Source organism: Dama dama, chromosome 4 (genome assembly GCF_033118175.1).
Source record: "Dama dama isolate Ldn47 chromosome 4, ASM3311817v1, whole genome shotgun sequence".
Lineage (NCBI taxonomy): Eukaryota > Metazoa > Chordata > Mammalia > Artiodactyla > Cervidae > Dama > Dama dama.
In genome coordinates, this window is record NC_083684.1 from 72,276,918 (window position 1) to 72,303,535 (window position 26,618).

A 26,618-nucleotide genomic window follows, 5' to 3' on the forward strand; every position below is an offset into this window, starting at 1 on the left:
TCTCGGGGAGCTCAAATTCCCCCACCTCCAACTTCAGCGCAGGACCAGGCTCATCCCTGTTTCCCAGGGAGGCAGCGGCTTGGGTGCCCACCCTGCTGCTCCTCTGGCCTCCCTGGGGTGGCTGGGGGTGCACTGATGATGGGGGGTGGGGGGGAGACGCTGACAAGCCAGGGTGGATGGGCCTAGGAGCGGCCGGGAGAGCGTGCCCTCTGGCTTCCACTTGGCCTCTGTGAGTTCGGCCTCTCTGATCCCTCCACGACGTCCTCCGTTCCAGAAAAACAGGGTCTGGAGCTGGAGAGGCTGGGAGAAGGGAAGGCAAAGCTGAGGACACTGGATTTCACGGCTTTGTTGTTGTTCAGTCGCCAAGTCACGTCCGACTCTTTGCGACCCCATGGACTGCAGCATGCCAGGCCTCCCTGTCCTTCACCATCTCCCAGAGCTTGCTCAAACTCATGTCCATTGAGTCAGTGATGCTATTCAACCACTTTGTCCTCTGTCGTCCCCTTCTCCTCCTGCCTTCAATCTTTCTCAGCATCAGGGTCTTTACCAATGGGTCAGCTCTTCTACCACAAACCTAGCAGCTTAATATAATGCAGATTTATCATCTCACGGCCTTCATTACCTCAGTGGCCTTCCCCCTGACTGTTCCTAGGAGCTGGTCACAATTCCGAGGGGAGCCACCCAGGGCTCTGAGGCCACCCCAACCAGTGGCAGCAGGTCATAGTCAGTGCTGCTCAGCCTAGGAGGGAGGCCCCAGGTCCTCCTAGACCTCTCTGTGGCCTACTCCTCCCATTGTCCACGGGAACACCCTCTCATCATCCAGGTTCTGAAGAGAAAAATTATCCTCGTGCCCTGAACTGTGGATGTTAAACCCAGAGCAGCTTCTGCCTGGAAGCTCCCACCCATGGGGTGGGGGTGGGGGGTGGTCCCCCCTGGATACCTCTCCTCCATTTCCCCCATCCATTCTTAACTAAACTGCCTTGAGACCCTGACCCAGGCACTTCCGGTCTGAAAAAAGTCCAAAGAAACCCCACCTTTTCACTCCTCAACAAATTACTGAAACAACAACATATGATTTGTGATGGAGGAAAAAACATGCAGTCAACAGTCTCTTAGGAAAATGACATGTTTGTTTCTCTGTGCTCAACTTCCAACCTACATCCGTATGTGTGCATGCCTTTACAGGGCTGCAGCAACACAAATCTATTTTAAGCTTTCAGTTGCTGGACATATCCTAAGTATTTTCAACACAACAACAAAATCTTTTATCATTATGATTCGGCACGGCTGCACAAAACAAATCCCAGATCCCAAATGAACAGTGAGGGGTGACAACATAAACATGACAACTCAGTGTCTTCTGTCTGCTTGGCTCAACAACTAAAGCAATGCCTCGCATTTCTCAGCAGCAGCCCCTTCCCTCTTGGAGGAATCTACTCAGTCTCCTCTTAGAAGAAACATCATTGTTCATTCACAAGCAACTTCCTCACCCAGCTGCCCCTGCTGAAATTAGTCCATGGCACCTCGCAAGACAGTAACATGGGAATTCATTCAAACAGCGATCTGCTTTAACTCTGTGGTCATTGCAGGGTACAGTAGCGTGTAGGCTTTTGCTGATACAGATAAGCATGTAAGGGCTCCAGCCAAAAGTCTCCCTCACTGGACTCTAGTAGGAGTCTGCTTACTGACTGTGAGGCAAACACTCCCTGTCAAGGACTCCTCACCCCGATTAGAGAGGAGCCTTGCGGTTCCAGGATTCCAACGTTCGGGCAGGTGGCTCCTCCAGGGGAGCGCAGGCTTTACTCCAGTGTGTGCACTGTCACATGTGTGCACTGTCATGCGTGTGGTACACATGTGGTACAGGTGGAGTCATCCATGACGCCTTCACCACGTCTATTACCACCCTGTATTCTCTTCAGGAGTTCCCGAACCTAAAGACTGAAGAGTGTGGCTCAGGAACGTCTCACATCTGTCGATTCACTGCAGGGCTCAGAGAAGTGCTTTCCCCTGACAGGGAGGAGCCAGTGTCTGAGAGCCAGTTAGGAGAGAGCATGGCCCATGTTCACTAAATGCCCACGGGCTGCTCGCCGGGGTGTGAGCTCTGGTGTCGGATGAGGGCGGAGCCCCTCCGGAACGTCTTCCCACATTGGGGACAGTGGCTGGGGCCCTCCCTGCTGTGGAGTCTCTGGTGCACCGCCAGGTGAGAGTTCTGCCTGAAGGACTTGCCGCACTCTGGGCACTGGTATGGCGTCTCCCTGGTGTGGATCCTCCTGTGCTTGGTCAGACAGGAACTGTCCCTGAAAGCCCGGCCGCACTGATTACACTCGTAGGGCTTCTCGCCAGTGTGAGTCCTCTGATGCCGGATGAGGCCAGCAATGTTCCTGAACAGCTTCTGGCACTGGTCGCAGCCGTAGGGCTTCTCGCCAGTGTGAATCCTCTGGTGCCGGATGAGGTACGCGCTCTCGATGAAAGTCTTCCCGCACTCTTTGCACTCGAAGGGCTTCTCCCCGGAGTGGATCTTTTGATGCACGATGAGGTGGGAATTGCGGTTGAACGACTTCCCGCACTCTGTGCACTCAAAGGGCTTCTCTCCAGTGTGAGTCCTCTCGTGCTGGGTGAGGTACGAGCCATCTCGGAAGGCCTTTCCACATTTGCTACATTCATAGGGCTTCTCGCCAGTGTGGATCCTGAGGTGCACGGTGAGGTGGGAGATGTCCGTAAAAGGCTTCCCACACTCGTTACATCGGTATGGCTTCTCCCCCGTGTGAGTCCTCTGATGGAGGATCAGGGACGAATTTCGGTTGAAGGTTTTCCCACATTCTGGACACTCATAAGGTTTCTCCCCGGTGTGAATTCTCTGGTGTTGTGTCAGAGCTGACCCGTCACTGAAGGCTTTCCCGCATTTACTGCACTTGTAGGGCTTCTCTCCTGTATGGATTCTTTGGTGCACAATTAGGTTGTAGTTCTTGCTGAAGGACTTTCCACACTCATTACAGGTGTAAGGTTTCTCCCCCGTGTGAGTTCGGTGATGCAAGACGAGGGAAGAGTTCCGCTTGAAGCACTTGCCACATTCAGTACATTTATACAATTTCTCTCCAGGGTTGCTCCTCCTGCTTTCATTAAGAGATGGACTCAGGGTAAAAAGGTCCCCAAAGTCCTCGCCTTCATACAGTTTCTTCCCTCGTGTCATGATTTTCTGTTGGCCAAGAAGGGTAAAGTGGTTGAAAGACTTAATGCTGTCAGGGTATCTACAGGGCTTTTCTCGCGTCTGAGTTCTTCCAAACTGAGTCACTTCCATGGAATGGCTGAAGGCTTTCCCGAAGGAGTCCCTGTCACCCATTCTCTTAGCTGCGTGGCTTTTCTGACCATCGTGTGAAGCTGGGTCACAATCCAGACTTTTAACATCTGAGCCACGTACACGGAAACCGTTTGTTGCAGGAGCTCTCTGACGTTGTGGAAGATCTGCGCTTGCGCTCAAATGCTTCACAAACCCAGGATGTTCAGGAGCTGCCTCTTGGGCCCCTGGCTTCTCCTGAGTTAAGGGTGATCGCCTCGAACGTCCCTCTGGCTTCTCAGAGTCCCAGCTGGCCCCTAGAGTGGAAAGACAAGGAGTCTCTCTCGTGAATGCCTCCATCTCCACGTCACAGGACAGTCCTTCCTCAGGCACATTCCGAGCTGTCATTTTCAATCTTGTGTCCCAGGCTGGAAAGTAAAGAGTGAAAAAGACAGACTTAAGTACACGAAGCTGAGTCTAGAAGAGGAATGAAAAAAGGTGACAGGCCAGGTGTGTGGTTGTGTCTTTTCACCTGTTTTCTTGGCTGTGTTTTTTTACTTGTTTTCTTTTTGAAATTCAGATATGAACATGGTGGAGAGACAGTGAAAGTCAAGGACGGAGCCAAGAGCAAGTTCAAGAAGAACCATGTGGCATTTTCCTCTTCCCAGAGACCAGACAGGAGGAATGGTGCTGGGGGTGACAATCACTAAGAGGACTAGTCTGACACGGGAGACCAGGGGCCGTGTCACCACTCACATGGGAGCACCATCTCAGCCACTCTGTGCTTGTCCCCGTGACCCACCCCCCCACCGCCGCCACCAGCGGTCAGCACATATTCCAGAGCAACACCCGACAATGGTCTTACTTCAGCACTGAAGAGGCAGTCCTCAACCCACCTTTGTGGTAAGAGCTCTGCATTTATGGACTGGACACAGAATAGGCCGACTTTCCTGAAAGTTCTGATATTCCGAGATCTGTCATCAAACTCCCTGAAAACTTCCAAGTCCACAGAGCAGTGGTTCTCAACCTCCAAAAGACACCAGGCACCATCTGGGGACAGTTTTGGTTGACATGACTGGGGAGCAGATGCTACTGTAAACTAGGGATGCTGCTAAACACCCTTGAAAACACAAGACAGCCCTTCACAACAGAGTGACCAGACCCAAAGGTCAATAGTGTTACAGTGGAAAAATTCTGTTAGAGGAGGAAAAAACAAACAAACAAAAAACCCAGACTGATCCAGAAGGTGGTAAGGGTAAAAGTTCAGAAAGGACACATTAGAATGGAAAGTATAAAATAGGACATCACCAACAACAATAAATGTAAATGGCTTTGATGGGTAAGATAAAGACACTGTGTCAGACTGCATTAAAAAAATGTGTTTCTAACAGACACAAAAGCAAAACGAGGCAGAAGACAAAACCAGTTTCAAACTGACACTCCTCTCCAGAGACTGTTGGTTCTTTGCTAACCAACAACAAACTTCAAAGATGACAACAGGGCTCTGTAACAGTCTATGTTAACATTTTGCCTGCAAACACACAGCAAGGTCAGCAAATCTAACCATACTGGGTGGGTTTAACAGGCCTGCTTCAGAAATGGAAATACAGGAAGACTGAATACAGACATGCATGAGAATGTAATTAGTCAGCCTGGCCACACAGCTGCATGAAGGACCACTGCCAACAATCAGAGCCAAAGGCTTCCCAAGCACAAGTGGAACATGTGCTACACTGGCCATAAACCAGGCCAAAGAGTAGGTTCAACAAAGGCCAGACCACAGTCTTTTGACTACAGATGTGGTCAAGTTAAAAACCAGAAATATGTGGCAGCCTGGGTGGGAGCAGGGCTTGGGGTAGTCTGGATACATATATATGTACAACTGAGTGCCTTCGCTGTTCACCTGAAATTATTATACCACAACATTGTTAATCAGCTATACCCCAGTACAAAATAAAAAGTTTAAAGTTAAAGGGGGAAAAAAATACAGTAACAGAATGAGCACCAAATACACAAAAAAATAATTAAGCTTTTTAAAACCCTCTTTATTTGGAAAAGTGAAAACTTGTTTCTCAGTAATTCACAGATCAAATAGAAATCCTGATGAAAATTAGCAAGCACTCACTTAGAAAACAGAGAACAGAACAACTGATGATGATGGCACAGATCAAAACACATGGCAAAGGAAGATGCAGCTAAAGTAGTTCCTTCCTCGGCAGAAAATGTTGGTCTTTAGTGCTTGGGCATCTGGGGAGAGGGCTGAGGTGGGCTTTTTGTTTGCTTGTTTGTTGTGTGCACTGCTTGAAGGATCTTAGTTCCCCAACCAGGGACTGCACTTGTGCTCCCAGCAAAGAAAGTGCAAAGTCCTAACCACCAGACCGTCAAAGAATTCCCTAAAGCTTGTATTTTAAAGAGAAGGCTGAAAGTTAGTGAGATCATTGTTCAAATTTAAGAAGCTACACAGAAAACCAACAGGAGGTGGTAGGAAGGTGATAATAAAGGTAAAAGCAAAAATTACAGAAGCCAAAAACAAGGAAACATCCAAGAAGATGACGAAAACCGAAAGTTTGTTACATGAAACAACTAATGAAATCATTTTTGACAAGAATAATCATTAAAAAATAAGAAGGCATACAAGATGATATTCAGCATAAAAGAAGAATTTAATTACAAAGTTATCAAAAGTTAGAAGAAAGTTATCAAAATGGCAACATTGGATTTATCCCAGGAAAGCAAGGACTATGAAACATTAGAATATCTACTGATACAATTCCCCACATTTTCAGATCAACATAGAAGACACCCCCTACACACAAGAGGAGAGTGAAAAAGTTGGCTTAAAGCTCATCATTCAGAAAACTAAGATCATGGCATCCAGTCCCATTACTTCATGGCAATTAGATCGGGAAACAGTGGAAACAGTAGCTGACTTTATTTTTTTGGGCTCCAAAATCACTGCAGATGGTGAAATGACTGCCGCCATGAAATTAAAAGACACTTACTTCTTGGAAGGAAAGTTATGACCAACCTAGACAGCATATTAAAAAGCAGACATTGCATTGTCAACAAAGGTCTGTCTAGTCAAGGTTATGATTTTTCCAGTAGTCATGTACGGATGTGAGAGTTGGATTATAAAGAAAGCTGAGCACCAAAGAATTGATGCTTTTGAACTGTGGTGTTGGAGAAGACTCTTGAGAGTCCCTTGGACTGCAAGGAGATCCAATCAGTCCATCCTAAAGGAAATCAGTCCTGGGTGTTCACTGGAAGGACTGATGTTGAAGCTGAAACTCCAATATTTTGGTCACCTCATGCGAAGAGCTGACTCATTTAAAAAGACCCTGATGTTGGGAAAGATTGAAGGCAGGAGGAGAAGGGGACGACAGAGGATGAGATGGTTAGATGGCATCACCGACTCAATGGACATGAGTTTGGGTAAACTCCGGGAGTTGGTGATGGACAGGGAGGCCTGGCGTGCTGCAGTTCATGGGCTTGCAAAGAGTTGGACACGACTGAGCGACTGAACTGAACTGATACGATTCCCCACATTTTCAGATCAACATAGAAGACCCTCCCTACACCCCATCTCAATAAATTCAGAAAGTAATCTGAACAAATCTCACCCAGACTCATGATCAAAATGCTCTCAGATTGAAGCAGTAGACCCCTTTACCTTATGTCAATAAACTGATAAAGTATTTTAAGGCTGCATGTTTCCAAATAGGTCTTCTGATTAGACCGGAGCCTGGGCGTCCTACAGCTGTCCTGTGGAAATGAGAGATGGAGCGCACCTCCCTACATGTGTGTAAGGGGAGGATGAGTGTTTGAACTTAAAAGAAATGAGGTAAGTCAGATATATAAGTCATCATATATAAGATAATACCACTTAGTGAAAATTTTGACACACAAAATATTCTCAAAGTACAAATATTAAAATGCCCTGGCAACATGCCTACCAAAGCTGTGATCATGACTGTTTTGGAAGTGTGGAAGGCAACAGGCCTTGAGGAGCAAAAGCAATGCCCATTTCATCTATAATAAATACTTCCTTTATTGAAATGAGATTTATGTATCACTAGGCAAGTAAAAAGACAAGCTACCAAATCAGAGGAAATACTTACAATGCATGAATCTGATAAAGGACTTGTAGAAGGTATTTAAAAAATTCTGATAGCCCAATAATAACAGGACAACCCAAATTTTTTAAATAGGCAAAGGATCTGAATGGAAATTTCTCCAAAGAAGACCAACAGATGGCCAGTAGTACATGAAAAGATGCTCAACATCACTAGTCATTAGGGAAATGCTAATAAAAACCACAGTGAGATGCCACTTTACACCTACTAGTGTGGTCAATATTAAAAAAACAGACAATAACTGGGAGTTCCCTGGCAGTTCAGTGGTTAGGACTTTAACTGCCACGGGCCTGGGTTCAATCCCTGAGATGGTGGGACGTGCCCTGGTGGTTACTGCAAACAGAACAAATGATCTCAAGTATACAGGAGGACATTAAGACAGACTTCAGGGCAACAGTATTAAATTAGGGTAATTAACGAAGGAATTGAACTGAATTTCATTAATTAAGGTTGTTTTGAAAATCTCCTATTATTACACTCATACATATCTGTGTATTGCTATTTTTGGCAGTACAATGATACAAAAATTATGTGGTAAAAAATTCATCTTCATGCTGTTTACAAATTTGGGGAGTTCTCTGTTTCCTCCACACACACACACACTCTTCCTCTGACCTGACCTCAGATATTCACACCACTTCTCTGGAGCCCCAGAATGACTAATTTCCCCTAGCCTTCTCTTCCCCATGGCCACCAAAGAAGGTGGTCTTTAAGGCTTTTTACACTGAATGGTACCCCAGCACATGCTGAGACTTCAGCTCTGTCTGGAGAACTGTTTTCTGAAATAAATCATCCTGATGTTGCTGCAGATTACAGCGGAGGGGGTGATGGATCCCACAACTGTCACCCCAGCTCATCCAGACAACCTGGGATAGTTAAGTGCCTAGAACCTGCTTCCACCAAGGTACGTTCTTCCATTCCTATTTAATACACCTGGTCTGGATCCACACACAACACTCATGTTCCAGCAGGATCCAGTCATACCTCACCTCATCAAATTTCACTGAGGACAATGAGTTCTGACTGTACTATTTCTCTTAATCCAAACCTATAATTTCCAGCACCAGACTTCTTCCTATGTCTTTAGGTACCTGTGCCAAGCATTTAAATACAGAAATACATTTTTAAATACAAATGCCTTTTATTGATTCTTTACATTCACTTTTAAAAATTATATGGATATATTTAATATTATCCATAAAATTCTTTTCAGGATGGTAAAAGGCACATTGCAACTATCGATCTTAAAGAGTGAACATTACAGAAAAATTAAGTCAAAATACATCATAAGTGTAAATATACAAGCTAAAACTATAAAACTATTAAAAGAAAAACACAGGCATAAATCTTCAGAAACCTAAATATAACACCAAAAGCACAAGTGACACAGGAGATAAAAGGGACTAATTAAAACTGTGCTTCAAAGAATGTTACTAAGAAAGTTAAAAACACAATCCATGAGATTGGATAAAATGTTTGAAAATCATACACCTGATAAGGCACTGGTATCCAGAATAAACTACTCTTACAATTCAATAATAAAAAGATCAATAACCCATTTCATAAATGGGCAAAGGATCCAAATAGTGTTACAAAGAAGATATACAAACAGCCAATAAGCACAATGAAAAGAAGCTTAATATCACTATCTATCAGGGAATTATAAATCAAAACTACATCAAGATACCATTTCACACCCCCGAGAATGGCTACAATTAGTTCCACTCCTAGGTTATCTAAGAGAAATGAAGACACATGTCCACAAAAAAAAACCCTACAAAACTTGTATGTGAATGTTCACAGAAGCATTATTCTATGAAAGCAACTTAGATGGCTATCATCTGATGGATGGATAAAAAATTTAATATATTCATACAATGGAATATTATTCATCTATAAAAATGAACCAAGTACTAACACATGTTATCATGTGGATGAATCTACAAAACAATCTTAAGTGAAAGAAGCCAAAACAACAGATTACATGTTATATGACCATCAGTGTGAAATGTCTAAAATAGGCAAATTCTGAGGAGGAAAGTAGGGTAGTAATTGCCTAGGCCTGAGAGGAATGGAGCAAATGGGAAGTAAGAGCTAGTGCTAATGCGCATTTCCTTTCAGAGGATGATGAAAATATTCTAAAACTGATATTGGTAATGGATGCACAATTTAGTGAATTTACTAAAAAGCAGTAAATTGTATATCTTAAGAGAATGTATTATATAGTATGTGAATTATACTTTAATACAATTATTAAAGGAAAAAAAAAAAAAGCAGGTACTGAAACTGTTGGGAGTCAGAATTACTGGTCCAGACTCCACTTGGCATGTTTCTGGTACCTTGAGATTTAAAGCTTGTGGAGAATTCCATTCCCAGGTACTCACCTCTGAAGGGCTTTTCCCCCAGTCTCTATGACCCTGCAGAGGAATTCATTTAATCCCGACGACTGGATGTTTCACATCAGCGGTTGACAGACTTCAGCTGTCTGATCCCATCTGCATGGTTCTTGACATCTCTGTGGACCAAACATGACAATGTTTACTTGTTCAAATGATAGATTCTTTAACAAAATTAAACTGTCTGCCACTAATGTTCAGTTCAGTTCAGTTCAGTCGCTCAGTCGTGTCTGACTCTTTGCGACCCCATGAATCAGAGCACGCCGGGCCTCCCTGTGCATCACCAACTCCCGGAGTTTACTCAAACTCATGTCCATTGAGTCGGTGATGCCATCCAGCCATCTCATCCTCTGTCGTCCCCTTCTCCTCCTGCCCCCGATCCCTCCCAGCATCAGGGTCTTTTCCAATGAGTCAACTCTTCACATGAGGTGGCCAAAGTATTGGACTTTCAGCTTCAGCATCAGTCCTTCCAATGAACACCCAGGACTGATCTCCTTTAGGATGGACTGGTTGGATCTCCTTGCAGTCCAAGGGACTCTCAAGAGTCTTCTCCAACACCACAGTTCAAAAGCATCAATTCTTTGGTGCTCAGCTTTCTTCACAGTCCAACTCTCACATCCATACATGACCACTGGAAAAACCGTAGCCTTGGCCAGATGGACCTTTGTTGGCAAAGTAATGTCTCTGCTTTTTAATATGCTATCTAGGTTGGTCATAACTTTCCTTCCAAGGAGTAAGCTTTTAATTTCATGGCTGCAATCACCATCTGCAGTGATTCTGGAGCCCAAAAAAATAAAGTCATGCGGGGAGCCGGCCTGACTGCTCAGGCCCCTTCTCGGCCCTGAGAGAGATCAAGAGGTCCCTCTCTGTCCCGCCACCCCTGATTTGTTAAAGTGCAAATTGGCCTTTCTCACCTCCCTCAAGGAAATCGCTGCAGCCACCATTTGCCCATTTTCCTGACTCTGATAAGATTATCGGGCTCCTGTGAATGGCTTATGTCTAGGTAGTCTTTACCTGATTGTAAGACGCTGGTGCCATGCTCTGCTGGAGTTAAGATAAAACTCCTCAGCTAAAACTAGTGTCTGCAGTTCTGCACGTATGCAAGTCTTTGATCTAAAATTTGGTGAATCCTGTTAGTATATATATGTATATACTTTACCTCAATAAAGTCGTCGGAATCAGTCACAAGCTGACTCCGTCCCTCTCAACCCCATCTTTCCTAGTCTTTTATTTCTCAGGTGCTCTGGTGATTGCGTCCTCGACCTGTTCATCTAGCCGGCAGGCCCGGCAAAGTCAGCCACTGTTTCCACTGTTTCCCCATCTATTTCCCATGAAGTGATGGCCCTGTCCTAATAAAGTTACCCATCTGATTACCAATTGTGATTAAGAGCCTGACTTCATTTTTTGATGACTAACTGCTGGCAGTTTTCAATTCCCATCCTTACCACCACCTACTGCCCCTTCTCCTTCTGCAAACTAGACAAATGAACAAGAAAGCCTGAAAAAGAAAAGAGAGAGAACCAAAATGCTTTCTCCTTGCAGTTGGCAGGAAGTTCATACCATCCAAGCCCCAATCAATGCAAGGCCACCATCATTCCAATTCCATTCTCTAATCACTATAAATGCCCAAAGAAAGACTTCAATGATGGTCCAGTGAGTAGGACTCTGCACTTTCAATGGCGAGGACCTGGAGTTCAATCCCTAATTGATCCCACAAGCGTCTCAGTAATAAATAAATAAATAAAGCCTAGCTAGCTTTTTCCTGGTCTCTCTTGATTTTTTTGGATCACTTTAGGAAGCCTGCCCTGCTCTCACAAGATAAGTCTCATCCTGTGAGTAATAGACCTTTTATCTTCTTGGGTTGTCTGTAAAATACAAAAAAAAGAGTGTGTCTTTATGTGTTTGGGACTTCCCTGGTGGCTCAGACAGTAAAGAATCCACCTGCAATGTGGCAGACGTGGGTTCCATCTCTAGGATGGAACCTGGTTCCTCCTCCAGGAAGATCCCCTGGAGGAGGGCGTGGCAACCCACTCCAACATTCTTGCCTGGAGAATCGCCATGGACAGAGGAGCCTGGCGGGCTACAGTCCATGGGGTTGCCAAGAGTCAGACATGACTGAGCAACTAAGCACAGCACAGCACAGTATGTGTGTTTGAGGCAGGGAGAAAAGAAAGGTAAGCTAATGAGGCAAAGTGTTAATAACTTGATAATCTGGATGGTTTTACAAGTGTTCATTGAACTATTCCTGCAACACTTCTCTAAGTGTGATACTTTCAAAATAAAAAGTTGGGTAGGAGGAAGAGAAACAAGCAGTAGAAGGGAGAAAAGTTAATGGCTGTGGGTGGAAAAAAACAAAAAAAGCTTGGTGTTCAAACATAGTTTTTTACAAGCCCAAGTCCTTAACAAACTTTTTTTTTTAAATTGACAAAAGATAAAGGAGTATGTCAAGGCTGTATATTGTCACCCTGTTTATTTAACTTATATGCAGAATACATCATGCAAAATGCCGGCCTGATTGGATGAAGCACAAGCTGGAATCAAGACTGCCAGGAGAAATATCAATAACCTCAGATATGCAAACGACACCACTCTTACGGCAGAGGCAGAAAGTGAAGAAGAACTAAAGAGCCACTTGATGAAAGTGAAAGAGGAGAGGTAAACAGCCAGCTTAAAACTCAGCATTCAAAATACTAAGATCACGGCATCTGGTCCCATTACTTTGTGGAAAATAGATGGGGAAACAATGGAAACAGTGACAGACTTCATTTTCTTGGGCTCCAAAATCACTGTGGACAGTGAGTGCAGCCATGAAATTAACAGATGCTTGCTCCTTGAAAAGAAAAGCTATGACCAACCTAGACAGCATATTAAAAAGCAGAGACATTACTTTGCCGACAAAGGTCCATCTAGTCAAAGCTATGGTTTTTCCAGTAGTCATGTATGAATATGAGAGCTGGACTATAAAGAAAGCTGAGCACTGAAGAACTGATGCTTTTGAACTGTGGTTTTGGAGAAGACTCTTGAGAGTCCCTTGGACTGTAAGGAGATCCAACCAGTCCATCCTAAAGGAAATCAGTACTGAGTATTCATTGGAGGGCTGATGCTGAAGCTCCAATACTTTGTCCATCTGATGCAAAGAAATGATTCATTGGAAAAGACCCTGATGCTGGGAAAGACTGAGGACAGGAGGAGAAGGGGACAACAAAGGCTGAGGTGGCTGGATGGCACTACCGACTCGATGGACATCAGTTTGAGCAAGTTCCTGGAGTTGGTGATGGACAGGGAAGCCTGGTGTGCTGCAGTTCATGGGGTCGCAAAGAGTCAGACACAACTGACTGAACTGAACTGAAAGGATCTTTTTGAGTAATGGTAATTTGGATAAAAGTCTGAATTACATTTGTCACAATTCATCCAGTCGTGCCTTTCACTGTAAGTCAATTTTCCCTCAAAAAAGTAAAGAGCAATACTGAACTCTAATTGATGTTAAGCACAGTGAAGTGTTTGAGGGGGTGAGTAATAATAATAATCTGTCATTTATTTTGAATGTATCCCCAAAAGATTTCTGAGCAAACTCTGGGAGACAGTAAAGGACAGGGAAGCCTGGTGCCCTATAGTCCATGGGGTCGCAAAGACATGACTTAGCAACTGAGCAACAACACAAAAAGATTAGTGGATGGCTAAAAGGGTGGACAAAGGGAATACAGGGCATATAGCAAGCAGAGCAGATGTTAATGGATTACTATAAGGACGCAGGAGGAACTCAACTTCACTATATGTAGAAAAACTTACCCTAACCCACTGGGTGAAGAAGAGCTAAGGAACCACCAAACCAAGAAAGAGGACTTCCCTGGTGGTCCAGTGGCTAAGACTTCACTCTCCCAAAGCAGGGGACCCAGGTGTGAGCCCTGCTCAGGGAACTAGATTCCACATGCCACAACTAAGACTCAGAGCAGCCAAATATTACCAAAAAGTCAAGGAAGAGGAAAGTGAAAAGGCCACTAACAGGTGGGAAAACGCGGTTTTCACTGAGAACCCGGCAAGACCTGATTTTGCAGCTCTTAGGTGGTGAAAATACAGGTATCTGACACCTGCTGGCCCGCCGGGCGGTGGGAAACCGCACAGTCCGTGGGCGCAACGGGGCCACCTTGGCCCGACACCCACCTACCCATGCCCACACCGGCTCGCCCGACATCTGGCAGGAGAAGGGCGTTAGACCTGGGGGTCGCCCAGCAGCCGGCACGGACACCTAGCAGGCAGGGGCAAAACGGTCCCTGGCGAAGGGCCGGCTGGCTCCTCACGAGCGCGTAACCGCCGGGCCGTGAGCTGGAAATGGCTGGGGCGTTCTCACCAGGAGAGGGGGCGTCCACACCCGCAGAGGAGTTTCCAGACTCGCAGGGGAGCGTCCACACCCGCCGAGGGGCATTCTCACTTGCAGAAGGAGGGGGCGTCCTCACCGCAGGAGAGGGGCGTCTACACACACGGGAGCGTCCTCACTGCCGCCGGGCCGACGCGGCGCTCTGGAGCCACTGGGGCCCAGCGGACACCGCCCCCGCCACACACACCCCGCCCTCGAGGGGAAGCCGCGGCACTAAAGAGCGAGCGGCGCGGCGGAGTCACCCTCGGTAGGTCGGCAACACAGGCCACGGCGGCAGCCATGTTCCCGCGAGTGCGCGTGCGCTCGGCGGGACCGGAAGTGCGCGTCCCGAGACTCCGCGGCCCCCTCCCGCCCCGCGCGACGTAGACACCCGCGCCTTTCGCTTCCCACTTGTGCCAGGGCGGGCCCGCGCAGGTGTCCGGTCCCCGCTCCCTGGGCTGGGGTCGGCCGGAGGGTTCCCGGCTCCCGCTGCCCGCCCTGCGCCCAGCCTTCGCCTCCAGCCCGGGGCTTCAGAGAAGTGCATTGGGGCAGAGATGTCCTTTCGCCGCATCTACTAATTCAGTTATTTATGGCGATCAGTGTGGGTTCGCCGATATTTATTTTCGCCTACGGCTTTCATCCGAGGACATCATTATTGTGCAGCCTTATTTTTATGTACTGCATAGATTGCCGAAATAATTCTATGCCATCACTTGTTTGTTGTTTTTAAGAAAAATATGTTCAAATTCATATAAGGGCAACTCAATATCAATTAGCAGTACAGTTATTTACTTAGAAATCTAAACAGAAGCTACACATTTTTGGATTTGATGTGACAATTAGTTAAGGATTTTTTGATGGATTAGGAATGAGAATGAATATATGTGTTGTGGAAAAAGCAGTATATAAAAATAATATAACAAGCAGTTAGAAAGTATGCTTTGAAAAGGTATTAGTTTTGTGTGTGTGTGTGTGTGTGTGTATAAAGCAATCCAAAAAGAAATCATTCGTGTATAAACAAAAAATAATAAATGGCCATACTTTCAGCATGAATGTGGTGGGGGGGTGACCCTCAGAGTAAGCCCAGCCAGGACATGTCTGGGAGGCCTAGGATACCAGGCTCAATCCCTACACAGCCCAAGTCAAGGTTAAGGAAACAATTCTCAAAGAATCTCGCCCAATATTTATACCTTTTTGCTTTCATGTTGGTGATTGTAGGTTTTTTTTAATTGAAATAGTTTATTTACAATATTGCCTTAGTGTCAGGTGTGCGTGCCTGCTGAGTCTCTTCATTTGTGTCCCACTCTGCGACCCCATGGTCTGTAGCCTGCCAAGCTCCTCTGTCCATGGAATTTTATGGGCAAGAATACTGGAGTGGGTCACCATGCCCTCCTCCAGGGCATCTTAGTGACTCAGGGATCAAGATGATAGCTTACGGTGAATGATGTTGGATTCTTGATATCCGAAGATAAAGATTTAGCTTCGGGACCAGGGACCAGGCTTCAGACCCTCAGAACTTCGTGTGGCAGAAGTTTTATTACCATGAAGGACAGAGAAAGCTTCTGACGGAGACATCAGAAGGGGGATGCAGAGTGCCCACTGGCTAGGCTTCTGGGTCTCCTGCATTGGCAGGCGGGTTCTTTACCGCTGGCTTCATCTGGGACGCCCTTAGTTTCAGGTGAACAGCAAAGTGATTCAGTTATTTTTTTCAGATTCCTTCCAATAGGTTATTGCAAGATACTGACTATAGTTCGTTGTGCTATACAGTAGATCCTTGTTGCTTATTTTATACATTGCAGCTTGTATCTGCTAATTCCATATTCCTAATTCATCCCTGCCTCCCTCTCTTCCCCCTTTGGTAACCGTAAATTTGGTGCCAAACCAAACGCCAGTGCTGCCATCAACTCCAGCTCCTCTCACAGTGCTTCCTGTCTGGGTTCCTAGCATTTCCACTCTTTGCCTGGTGCAGGCCAAGTCTTCACTGGTGCCTGGATTCCCCTAACTCATATCCTACCTGTGACTGGACAGCGGGTCCTGCCAGCATCATGCTGACCCCTACCCAGAATGCAGCCATCTCTGCCTGCTTGATAGCCAGCATCTCTTACAGTGATCCTGTCATCAGCCTCCCTGCTTCTGTCCTTGTCCCCAACTCAATTTCCCCATAGCAGCCAGAGAGTTCTCCTGCCACCTGCCTCTTTTGCTCAAAAGTTTCAAAGGCTGCCAGCTCCCTCAGGGGGGAAAGTCCATACTGAAGCCTGAGAGGTGGCCAGGTCAGCTCAGTTGCCTTTCTGAGCTTATCATCCACACCTTTCTCTCTGCCTCAGCACCAGCCACACCAGTCCTCTCCCTGGAGCTCACATGCACAATACACTTCCACCTCAGGGCCTTTGCACATGCTGTTCCCCCTTGCCTGGAGTATGTTTCCACCAGATACATGCTCAGCTCATTCCTTCTTCTAAGTCTTTATTCTACCTGGCACATACTAGGTACTTAATGAATATTCATTGGCTGAAAACTAGTCAGTTGAATTGTTGGTCCCAAATTTTCACTGCCTTTCCTGAAGAAGGATTACATGTCCTGACGTGTTGCTAGTGACTTGCAAAGCCTCCCTGTGCAGGTGGGAGGGAGGCACATATATGTGACATATATGTGTGTGTATGTGTGTGTGAGTGAAATACATCAGTTCAGTTCAGTTCAATCACTCAGTCATGTCTGACTCTTTGTGACCCCATGGACTGCAGCACGCCAAGCTTCCCTGTTCATCACCAACTCCCAGAGCTTACTCAAACTCATGTCCACCGAGTTGGTAATGCCATCCAACCATCTCATCCTCTGTCGTCCCCTTCTCCTCCTGCCTTCAATCTTTCCCCGCATCAAGGTCTTTTCCAATGAGTCAGTTCTTCACATCAGGTGGCCAAAGTATTGGAGTTTCAGTTTCAGCATCCTTTAGGATAGACTGTTTGATCTGATTTCCTTTAAGATAGACTGGTTTGATCTCCTTGCAGTCAAAGGGACTCTCAAGGGTCTTCTCCAACACTATAGTTCAAAAGCATCAATTCTTTGGCACTCAGTTTTTGTTTTTTTCTTTATTTATTTTTCAGTGGGTTTTGTCATACATTGATATGAATCAGCCATAGATTTACACGTATTCCCCATCCCGATCCTGGCACTCAGTTTTCTTTATACATAAATGTCCATATTTGTATATGGGTGGTGCAGTGGTAAAGAATCCACCTGCCAATGCAGGAGACACACAAGAGACGTGGGTTCAATCCCTGGGTCAGGAAGATCCCCTGGAGGAGGAAGTGGCAACCCACTCCAGTATTCTTGCCTGGGAAATCCCATAGACAGAGGAGCCTCGTGGGCTACAGTCCATGGGGTTGCAAAGAGTCAGACATGACTGAGCACTTACATTTTTTTTCCAGGTCAGGAAATCGGATTCAAAAGCAGAGTTAACCAGAAAGCAGAGCATTTCTCCTAGAATCATGTGCTGTCCTGAAAACAGAAAGATTCATAAAGAATGAACTACATCCCTCCACATTTGGCAGAGACTAGGCATGAGACTCACTTAAAGCAGCTGCAGAAGAACCAGGAGACAGAGGTGGAACACACAGCCCGTGAGAAACTGTTTCAAGACAAAGGGAGCAAGAATAGTACATTTGGGGGAAAAGCTAATTAGGATTGTCCTTCCTTCTTCCTCTATTCAATGACATCAGAGAAGTCATACTCAAGAGGGATCATACAAATATATCCAGACTACAGACATATGAATAGAGCTCAGCCCTTAAAACCATGAACAAATTCTCTCAGGAGACACATCTTACAAATATGTGTGTGTAGGAGAAAGATGGCCTTTCAGTACATTTTAGAACTTATACAGGAGAAAAATCCTACAAATATACAGGCACAAACTATCCATTACTGTGTATGAGAGAAGTTATGAAACATTTCATATTTCCAATGAATTCAAGAAATTATTTTCAAGGAGTGACTGCTTTATGCTACAAGGATCTGGAAAGAAACCCTACAACATACTCATCAAAGAAAAAGTTTCATGCTTTTCTCCTTTACTCAACATCACAGCACACATCCTGGAGAGAAACCTATGGATATATGCATTGTGGGAAAGGCTTTAAACATAGCTCAACGCTATGATAATACATCAGAGGACTCATACTGGGAAAACCCTACACGAGTACACAGTGTAGGAGAGCCTTCGGGAGGTGTTCTCACTTCATCCAACACAAGAGGACTCATACTGAGAACAGAAAGAACATGGGCAAGGCTGGCAGACTTCCAATTATGACACCAAGAAACTCACAGAGATTAGAGAAACTCACTGAACATAATCAATATGGAAAAGCTGTCGGCTGGAATTTAATTTGATGTGACATCATAAAGAAACCAAAAAGGAGGCAGAATCCACAAGTTATTTTTGACCCACAAATAGGTTGCTGTTGTTGTTTAATCACTAAGTCATGTTCTACTCTTTGTGACCCCATGGATTGTAGCCAGGCTCCTCTGTCCATTTGATTCTCCAGGCAAGAATACTGGAGCATGTTGCCATTTTCTCCTCCAGGGGATCTTCCTGATCCAGGGATCAAACCCGAGTCTCCTGCATTGGCAGGTGGATTCTTTACCACTGAGCCACCAGGGGAGTCCTGAATGTAATATGACTGTGCACTTGTAGCTCCCCACTGTCACAGATGATGAAGTATGAGCAGTTATGCTCCATATATGCCCTTGATTTGCCACAGAAACATCATTTAATGGGACTTAGGCCTCGACTAGATGGGCATGAGTTTGAGTAAACTCCAGGAGTTGGTGATGGACAGGGAGGTCTGGCGTGCTGCGATTCATGGGGTCACAGAGTCGGACACGACTGAGCGACTGAACTGAACTGAACTAAAGGTCTAGGCCTCAAGGACAAAGTCTCATAGAAAAGATGCTATAGATAATAAAATGTAAATATTATCAGTGACAACACTCTATTTTTTATATCATATAGAATCCAGAGAACCATCAAATTGAACTGTCATGTGGAGATCATTGATCTTTTAGTATCACAGGGATTAATATATGTACAATTGTATACTAATCACAGAAGAGAGCTGAAAAATATGGCATCCATTTCTTTCTTGCATAGTCCTGTTACATCAGACAAGTTAGAGTTTTATATTAACTCATGAATATTTCACAGACGGCATTCTACTACTAAGTTTAAGAGAGGAATCATAAAGAGTTGTCTGCATCTTCATGTTTCCAGGGGCACAGCCAGTGTCCAGGCAGGACTGAACAGACACACCCATGCTCTGCAGCCCTCAGGCCACAGGAGAGAGAAGTCCTTGTGCTCCAGAGAAGACCCAGTGAGCCAAAAACAAACAAGTAAATAAATAAAATTTTGAAAAGGAAAAAACAAACTAAAAAGGGCAGAGGATTTGAAGACATTTATCCAAAGACAAACAGATGGTCAACAGGCACCTGAAAAGACATTCAGCATCATGAATCACCAGGGAAGTGCAAATCAGAGCCACAAGATGTCATCTTACACTTGTAAGAATGACTGTTATCAGAAAGACAACAAAATAAGTGTTGGCAAAGACGTGGAGAAAAGGGAACACGCATCCACCGTGGCTGGGAACATAAATCAGTGCAGGCACTGTGGAAAACAGTATGGAGGTGCCTCAAAAAATTAAATCAGGGAATTTCCTGGTGGTCCACTGGTTAGGATTCAGTGCTTTCACTGCCATGGCCCGGGTTCAGTCCCTGGTTGGGAAACTAATATCCCATAAGCCACTTCGCATGTACAAAAAATAAATCAAAATACCATATGATCCAGCAAGTCTATTCCTGGAAGTAAAAACACTAATTTGAAAAGACACATGCGCCCCTATGTTCACTGCAGCATTATTTACAATGGACAAGATGTGGTCCAGATCTCTGCTACTAGCAAGTCTGGCATTTTCCAGCACCAGCTGCTCTCCGGGGGCATGCAGCCCTACAACCCAACTCGAGGAAAGGCTTCTGGGGCAGATGAGCTTCCTCCAAGCTGACTTTTGTGCCAGTCGCCGAGGAGAGGTCAGTTCCAGATGCCAACACGTGAGCCACCCTTTTCCAGCTTTTGTCAGAGGTAGGACATGGATACGCGTGTCAACCCTAGCCAGTGGAGCCTGAGAAAGTCTATGGAAAGAGGGCTCTAGAAGAGAATGAATTCCTTCCTTGTGGTCAGCAGCTCCTCAAAGCTGCTCGCATCCTAATAGCTGGAGCCAGTGACTGTTACATTACAGGGCAAAGAGCGCTTTGCAGGCACAATTAAGGTTTATGGCCTTGAGATGAGATTATCTTGGGGCCGATGTAATTGCAGTTGTCCTTGTTTAAGAAGCAGCAGGATGGAGAAGGAAATGGCAACCCACTCCAGTATTCTTGCCTGGAAAAGTCCATGGACGGAGGAGTCTGGAGGGCTGAAGTCCATGGGATTACATGACTGAGCATGTGTGCACGAGGGTGGAGGGAAATGGGTTGGTAGCAATAAAGTGGTAGAACAACAACAAAAAAAAAAAGCAGCAGCAGGAGAGGGGCTTCCCTGGTGGTCTAGAGGTTAAGAATCTACCTGTCAATGCAGGGAACGCAGGTTTCATTCTTGGTTGGGGAGCCTCGGAGCAAAGAAGCCCACAAATCACAGCTTCTGAAGCCGCGTGCTCCTGTGCCTGCATGCCACAGTTGAGAATCTGTACGCTGCAGTGAAAGATCCTGAATGATGGAAGGAAGATCCCACATGTGGCAACTAAGACCCAACGCAGCAAAACAAAAAAAGAAAGACCCCTCCAATTATCTTCAAAAGAAAGAAAGAAAAGAAGCAGGAGAATCAGAGTCAGTGGAGGCAATGTGATGATGAAGCCGAGGTCAGAGTCAGAGAGAGACTTGTAGATGCTACACCACTGGCAGGAAGTCTAGAAGCTGTAAAAGGCAAAGAAGCTGGTTCTCCCCTAGAGACTGGAAAGAAGGCAGAACTGCCAACATGTTTATTTTGCCCGGAAAGATATATTTTCCCTTCTGATCTTCACAGCTGTGGGATGATACATTTTTGCTGTTTCAAGCCACAAAATTTGTGGCAATTTGTTACAGTGTCAAAGGAAACAAACACTCCCTGGTGCCAATATCTTCAGCCAAATGTTGTATGGCTTCAAGCGATGCATGAAACAACCACCTTGAGACCATGAGGACAGGAACCTGGGGAAAAACCAAGACTGAGGAGCAATGAGCAGATGAAGAGTGCCTGCAACCACCCCAGAAGCTCTCACCTCTGGGCTGCATGCGATATAAGATAATGTATGCTGGCAGATTCTGTGACTTGTGGCCAAAAAAAAAACCCCATCTTGCACAATAACTGTTTCTTGGTCCCAGCAAACTTCTGCTCTCCAATCTCATTTAGTCATGCTGAACCAATTTAGGGAGCCCTGCTGCTGTGTTCAGTCATGTCCAACCCATTGCAGCCCCATGGACTAGCCCACCAGGCTCATCTGTCCAGGGGATTTCCCAGGCAAGAATGAGTTGCCATTTCCTATGCCAGGGCATCTTCCCGACCCAGGGATCGAACCCGCCTCTCTTACATCTCCTGCACTGGCAAGTGGATTCTCTGCCACTAGCGCCACCTGGGAAGCCCCATAGGGACTCCTAGAAGTCATCCCAGGTAATCAGGTTGTATAGGCTCAGGCTGACCCTTGCCTACCTGACTCAGAGTCCTTTCTCAGGAGCTGGACACACTACAAGGAGCAGACACTCACCGTGGTCAGCAAGATGGGCCAAGCTACCTCAGCTGTGGCCTCAGAGGCACTGCCAAGGGGCTACAGAGGACACAGATAGATGCTGCAGACTCCAGGGATACAACGTGATAATACACGGGACCAAGGGCATATGGTGGATTCGTCAAATTACACACGCAGTATCCCCGAGTCTTCATAGTGGGTTACAGAAGTCCTCTCTGGATGGAAAAAAAAAAAAAAGTGCTTGAAAAAAGCCACACACTTCAAATAAAAAAAAAAAAAAAAAGTGCCAACTTGCTGAACAAGTTGAAACCCCTGCAGCCACCACCACACACAGGAGAAAAGTTATATGATTGTTACTGCATGCTGTTGATGGCTTTGAAGTCTAAATTTACAAGAAAGGAAAAGAATTTTTTGGCACTTGTACTTTCTGGGGGCATTTCTTAAAGAAAATGAGTCCAAGTAGTTTCCCAGTGAGGATGGTGGTGAGTTCCATCACATTTTCAAGAGGAAGCAAGCACAGAGCCAAGTCCAAGGGCCAGGCACCCAGAGAGCCCACTGTGGTCCTGTAATCCCACTTGCTCTTGTATTGAGCCCAGTGATGGTCTGCAATTTATAGTTGGCCTTCCCAACCTGGAGCATGATATTCATCTTCCTTTATACAATTTTACTTGTAATTCTTTCCAGAAACATATCTTCCTGTAGATTCCTTGCATTTCCCAACAAATTAATCCCAGACATTTGTCTTTATGCTTCATCTGTGAATCTCCTTTTCAATATATTTGTTTGTAAAGATTTTGTATGTTATATGTGTGTTGATTCACATATCTTTCTTACTGCCTCACTTACTGCAATCTTGTTTTTTTTAATTTCCAATTGGATTTTGTACATACGATAATGGTGTGCTCAGATGCTCAGTTGTGTCCGACTCTTTGCAGCCCCTTGGACTGTAGCCTGCTGGGCTCCTCTTGGCCTGGAATTTGGCCAAGAATACTGGAATTTTTGCCATTTCCTCCTCCAGGGGGATCTTCCTGACCCAGGAATCAAACCCAAGCCTTTGGCCTCTCCTACACTGGCTGGCAGATTCTTTACCAGTGTTATGTGGGAAGCCCAAGTATTCTATTGCTACCTATTTGTAAAAGCATTTTTATATTTTCTTTTCCAGTAGTTACATCTCTTAGTTCTGTTTCCTATCTTACTTGTGGTAATAAGAACACCCAGAAATCTTAAGGTGTCGTCTTCTATTTTGGATGTGTACATCAATCTATGGTTATTGAACAGAAGAGTGAACAGACAAGAGAATGAAGAAAGGTCAGTTTTCATTGGAGAGGAAAAGGTCGATTTCTTAAGGCAAAGAGAAACGCGGAAATGGGTGATATTCAGAACCATAAAGACTGAGTGCTGAAGAACTGACGATTTCAAACTGTGGTGCTGAAGAAGACTCTTGAAGAGTCCCTTGGACTGCAGGATCAAACCAGTCAATCTTGAAGGAAATCAACCCTGAATATTCATTGGCGGGACTGATGCTGAAGTTCCAACACTTTGGCCACCTAATTCGAAGAACTGATTCATCGGAAAAGACTCTGATGCTGGGAAAGATTGAAGGCAGGATGAAAAGGGGAAGACAGAGGATGAGATGGTGGATGGCATCACGGACCTGAGTTTGAGCAAGCTCTGAGAGTTGGTGATGGACAGAGGAGCCTGGTGTGCTGCAGTCCATGGGGGTTGCAAGAGTTGGACATGACTGAGGAACTGAAAACTAAAGGACTAGCAGTAAGCAGGTTGCTGGCTTATTCTCTGTCTACCCTCCAGTGGCCAGGAAGAAGGGTGACACACTGCTCCACTGATGAGAGCAACAGGGAAAGTAAAAGTCTGGTCCTGGGTGACACTGGCAGCTTAACCAGTCCCAGGACGTTCATTTTTGAGGAACCGGTGCTTTTGATCGCTGAATTTTCAGTTATTTACAGCCAAACACACCCTATAGGATACAGGGTACAAAGCTATGAAAGGGATTCCAAACCTGACTTACTGGTTTGCCCAGTTTCTGTGGACTTCCCACACTCCTCTTTGAAACAGATCACTTCTGGAAGTTGCATGTGGTCTGTCTCTGCTCAGAGCTCTGATTCTTCACCTTTCCTCCATGTGCTACACCCAGTCTGGATTATCTTGATTTTGAACTCACTCTTTATCTTGGGGAGAACAGGCATAGAACAAATGTGTAGTAGTCACGACCCCAAAGCCTGTTTGGGGAACCAGTTATGATACTAATAATTTATAGTTAATGTGCTGATTGATTTATTCCTGCTTCTCCAAGCTGAAGTTCTCAAGCTCTGAGGAGCTCTGAGAAGTGTCCTAGAGGCTCATGTTTTAAAGACAAAACCGTACATCTTTCTTTTCTTTTTTTAAATGAGTTTTAAACACATGTTCCCCTTCACATGAAACACTCTGAGATGCTCTGTGTGATGAAATAAGACAATAATGATGAGTGGAGACCAAACCACAGGTCCATTGTTGAGTGGACTGAATGCCACCAGCTGCTATAGTGATTTGGTCAATATATAGTTTTATATCTCTTATTCAGCCAATAGTGCACTGTTGATTTTAAAAGCATATGAAAGAATACTAATCTATTTCAACAATTCAGCATCTCAATAAACATGCTTATTAAACTATATAGAGTATACAAAGAGAAATGAAGTGCAAATTAAACACTGCAATTGAATGAAACTATTATTGCTAATCTAGGCATTTTCATAAATGAAACACAATGCTTTTTCTGCAATTTTAAAACCTTTTCTAATGAAGAAAGTTTCTTCCCCTATTATGCATCTGCAAAATTTAGCTGAAATAACAAGGCTGTGTAGGGCTTCCCAGGTGGCTCGGTGGGTAAAGAATCTGCCTGCAATGCAGGAGACACAGGTTTGATCCCTGGGTTGGGACGATCCCCTGGAGGAACCGGCAACTTCTCTCCAGTATTCTTGCATGGAGAACCCCATGGACAGAGGAGCCTGGTGGGTTACAGTCCATAGCGTTGCAAACGGTCAAACACAACTGAAGTGACTAAGCACAACACAGCTATTTACACACTGCTTTTTTCCAATTTAGTGTGATCCCTTATGTATTTTGCTATGGATACACCGTATCCGTGTATTTTGCTACACCCAGATGCTGCCCCAGACCTGCTGGGGATGTCACATGTGGTGTGGTGTGTTTACCTTCCTATACTGCTGAAATCCAAATGCTTATGAATTCCAAAATACTTCTGGCCCTGAAGGTTTTGAACAAGGGATTAGGGCCCTGTATACAAACAGGATGCATAAAATTTTTAAAAAATTTATTTAATTGGAGGCTAATTACTTTACAATATTGTGGTGGTTTTTGCCATACACTGACATGAATCAGCCATGCGTATACATGTGTCCCCCATCCTGTACCCCCCTCCCACCTCCCTCCCCACCCCATCCCTCAGGGTCATCCCAGTGCACAGCCCTGAGCACCCCGTCTCATGCATCGAACGTGGATTGGCAATCTATTTCACATATGGTAATATACATGTTTCAATGCTATTCTCTCAAATCATCCCACCCTCGCCTTCTCCCACAGAGTCTGAAAGTTTGTTCTTTACATCTGTGTCTCTTTCACTGTCTCACATATAGGATCATCGTTATTATCTTTCTAAATTCCATATGTATGCATTAATATACTGTATTGGTGTTTTTCTCTCTGACTTACTTCACTCTGTATAACAGCCTCCGGTTTCATCCACCTCATTAGAACTGATTCAAATGCATTCTTTTTAATAGCTGAGTAATATTCGATTGTGTATATGTACCACAATTCTCTTATCCATTCGTCTGCTGATGGACATCTAGGTAGGATGCATAACATTTTTGACATTTTACGTACATAACAGTTAACATTCATCCAAAAATGTGTTTATTTACTTATTTATCTTTGGCTGCACTGGGTCTTTGCTGCTGTGCACAGGCTTTCTCCAGTTGCAATGAGTTGGCTTCTCACTGCAGTGTCTTCTCTTGTTGTGGAGCACAGGCACTAGGCAAGCAGGCTTCAGTAGTGTGGCGCGTGGGCTGTTTCCCCATGGCACTTGGGATCTTCCCGGACCAGGGATCAAACCTGTATCCCCTGCATTGGCAGGCAGATTCTTAACCACTGAATCACCAGGAAAACCCCCCAGAAATGTTTTTAATTGTAATCAAGTTACAGCAAATTAAATAGCATTCTTAATTTGCTAAATGGGAAAAAGAACATGCAATTTATTATTAAAAGTTGTACTAAAAAAAAAAAAAAAAAAGTTGTACTAAAGTGTTTCATGAATCAATCTTAAATAATATACTTAAGATCACCTTTTAACCTAAAGTCATGTTTTTACTCTATAGCATACAAACAGAAAGAACTGAAAGAACCTCCAAGAAGGCCTGTTTCCTTAAGATGTTAAAGCCTCTATCAGATTGACAGTAAACCACTATAAGGATCCCTAGTCATAACCAGAAGAAAACAACATGGCTAATTAATTGCCTTGTCCCACTACCCATGGCTACAGAACACCATTTTTTTTAAGTGAAAATATGAGAAAGAGGCTTGAATTATTAAATGAACGGGGAAGTTGTTTTAGCTATAACAGCCAAGAAAAATTCAAGGAAATGCATGGGTAGTGAGTCAATACTAATACGCCCAAGT

The 26,618-nt window shown here is 44.8% G+C and overlaps 1 protein-coding gene across 1 annotated transcript; it reads right to left on the bottom strand.

The window, feature by feature from the left end:
• Positions 1–1,241: 1,241 nt before the first annotated feature.
• On the bottom strand, positions 1,242–14,470 carry ZNF329 (zinc finger protein 329). The gene is made up of 3 exons (XM_061140495.1): positions 14,152–14,470; positions 9,792–9,922; positions 1,242–3,702 (listed from the first exon to the last, which is right to left on the bottom strand). The coding sequence occupies exon 3, from the start codon at positions 3,680–3,682 to the stop codon at positions 2,066–2,068; it is 1,617 nt and encodes a 538-aa protein (XP_060996478.1). The 5' UTR covers positions 3,683–3,702; positions 9,792–9,922; positions 14,152–14,470; the 3' UTR covers positions 1,242–2,065.
• Between the last annotated feature and the right edge of the window lie 12,148 nt (positions 14,471–26,618).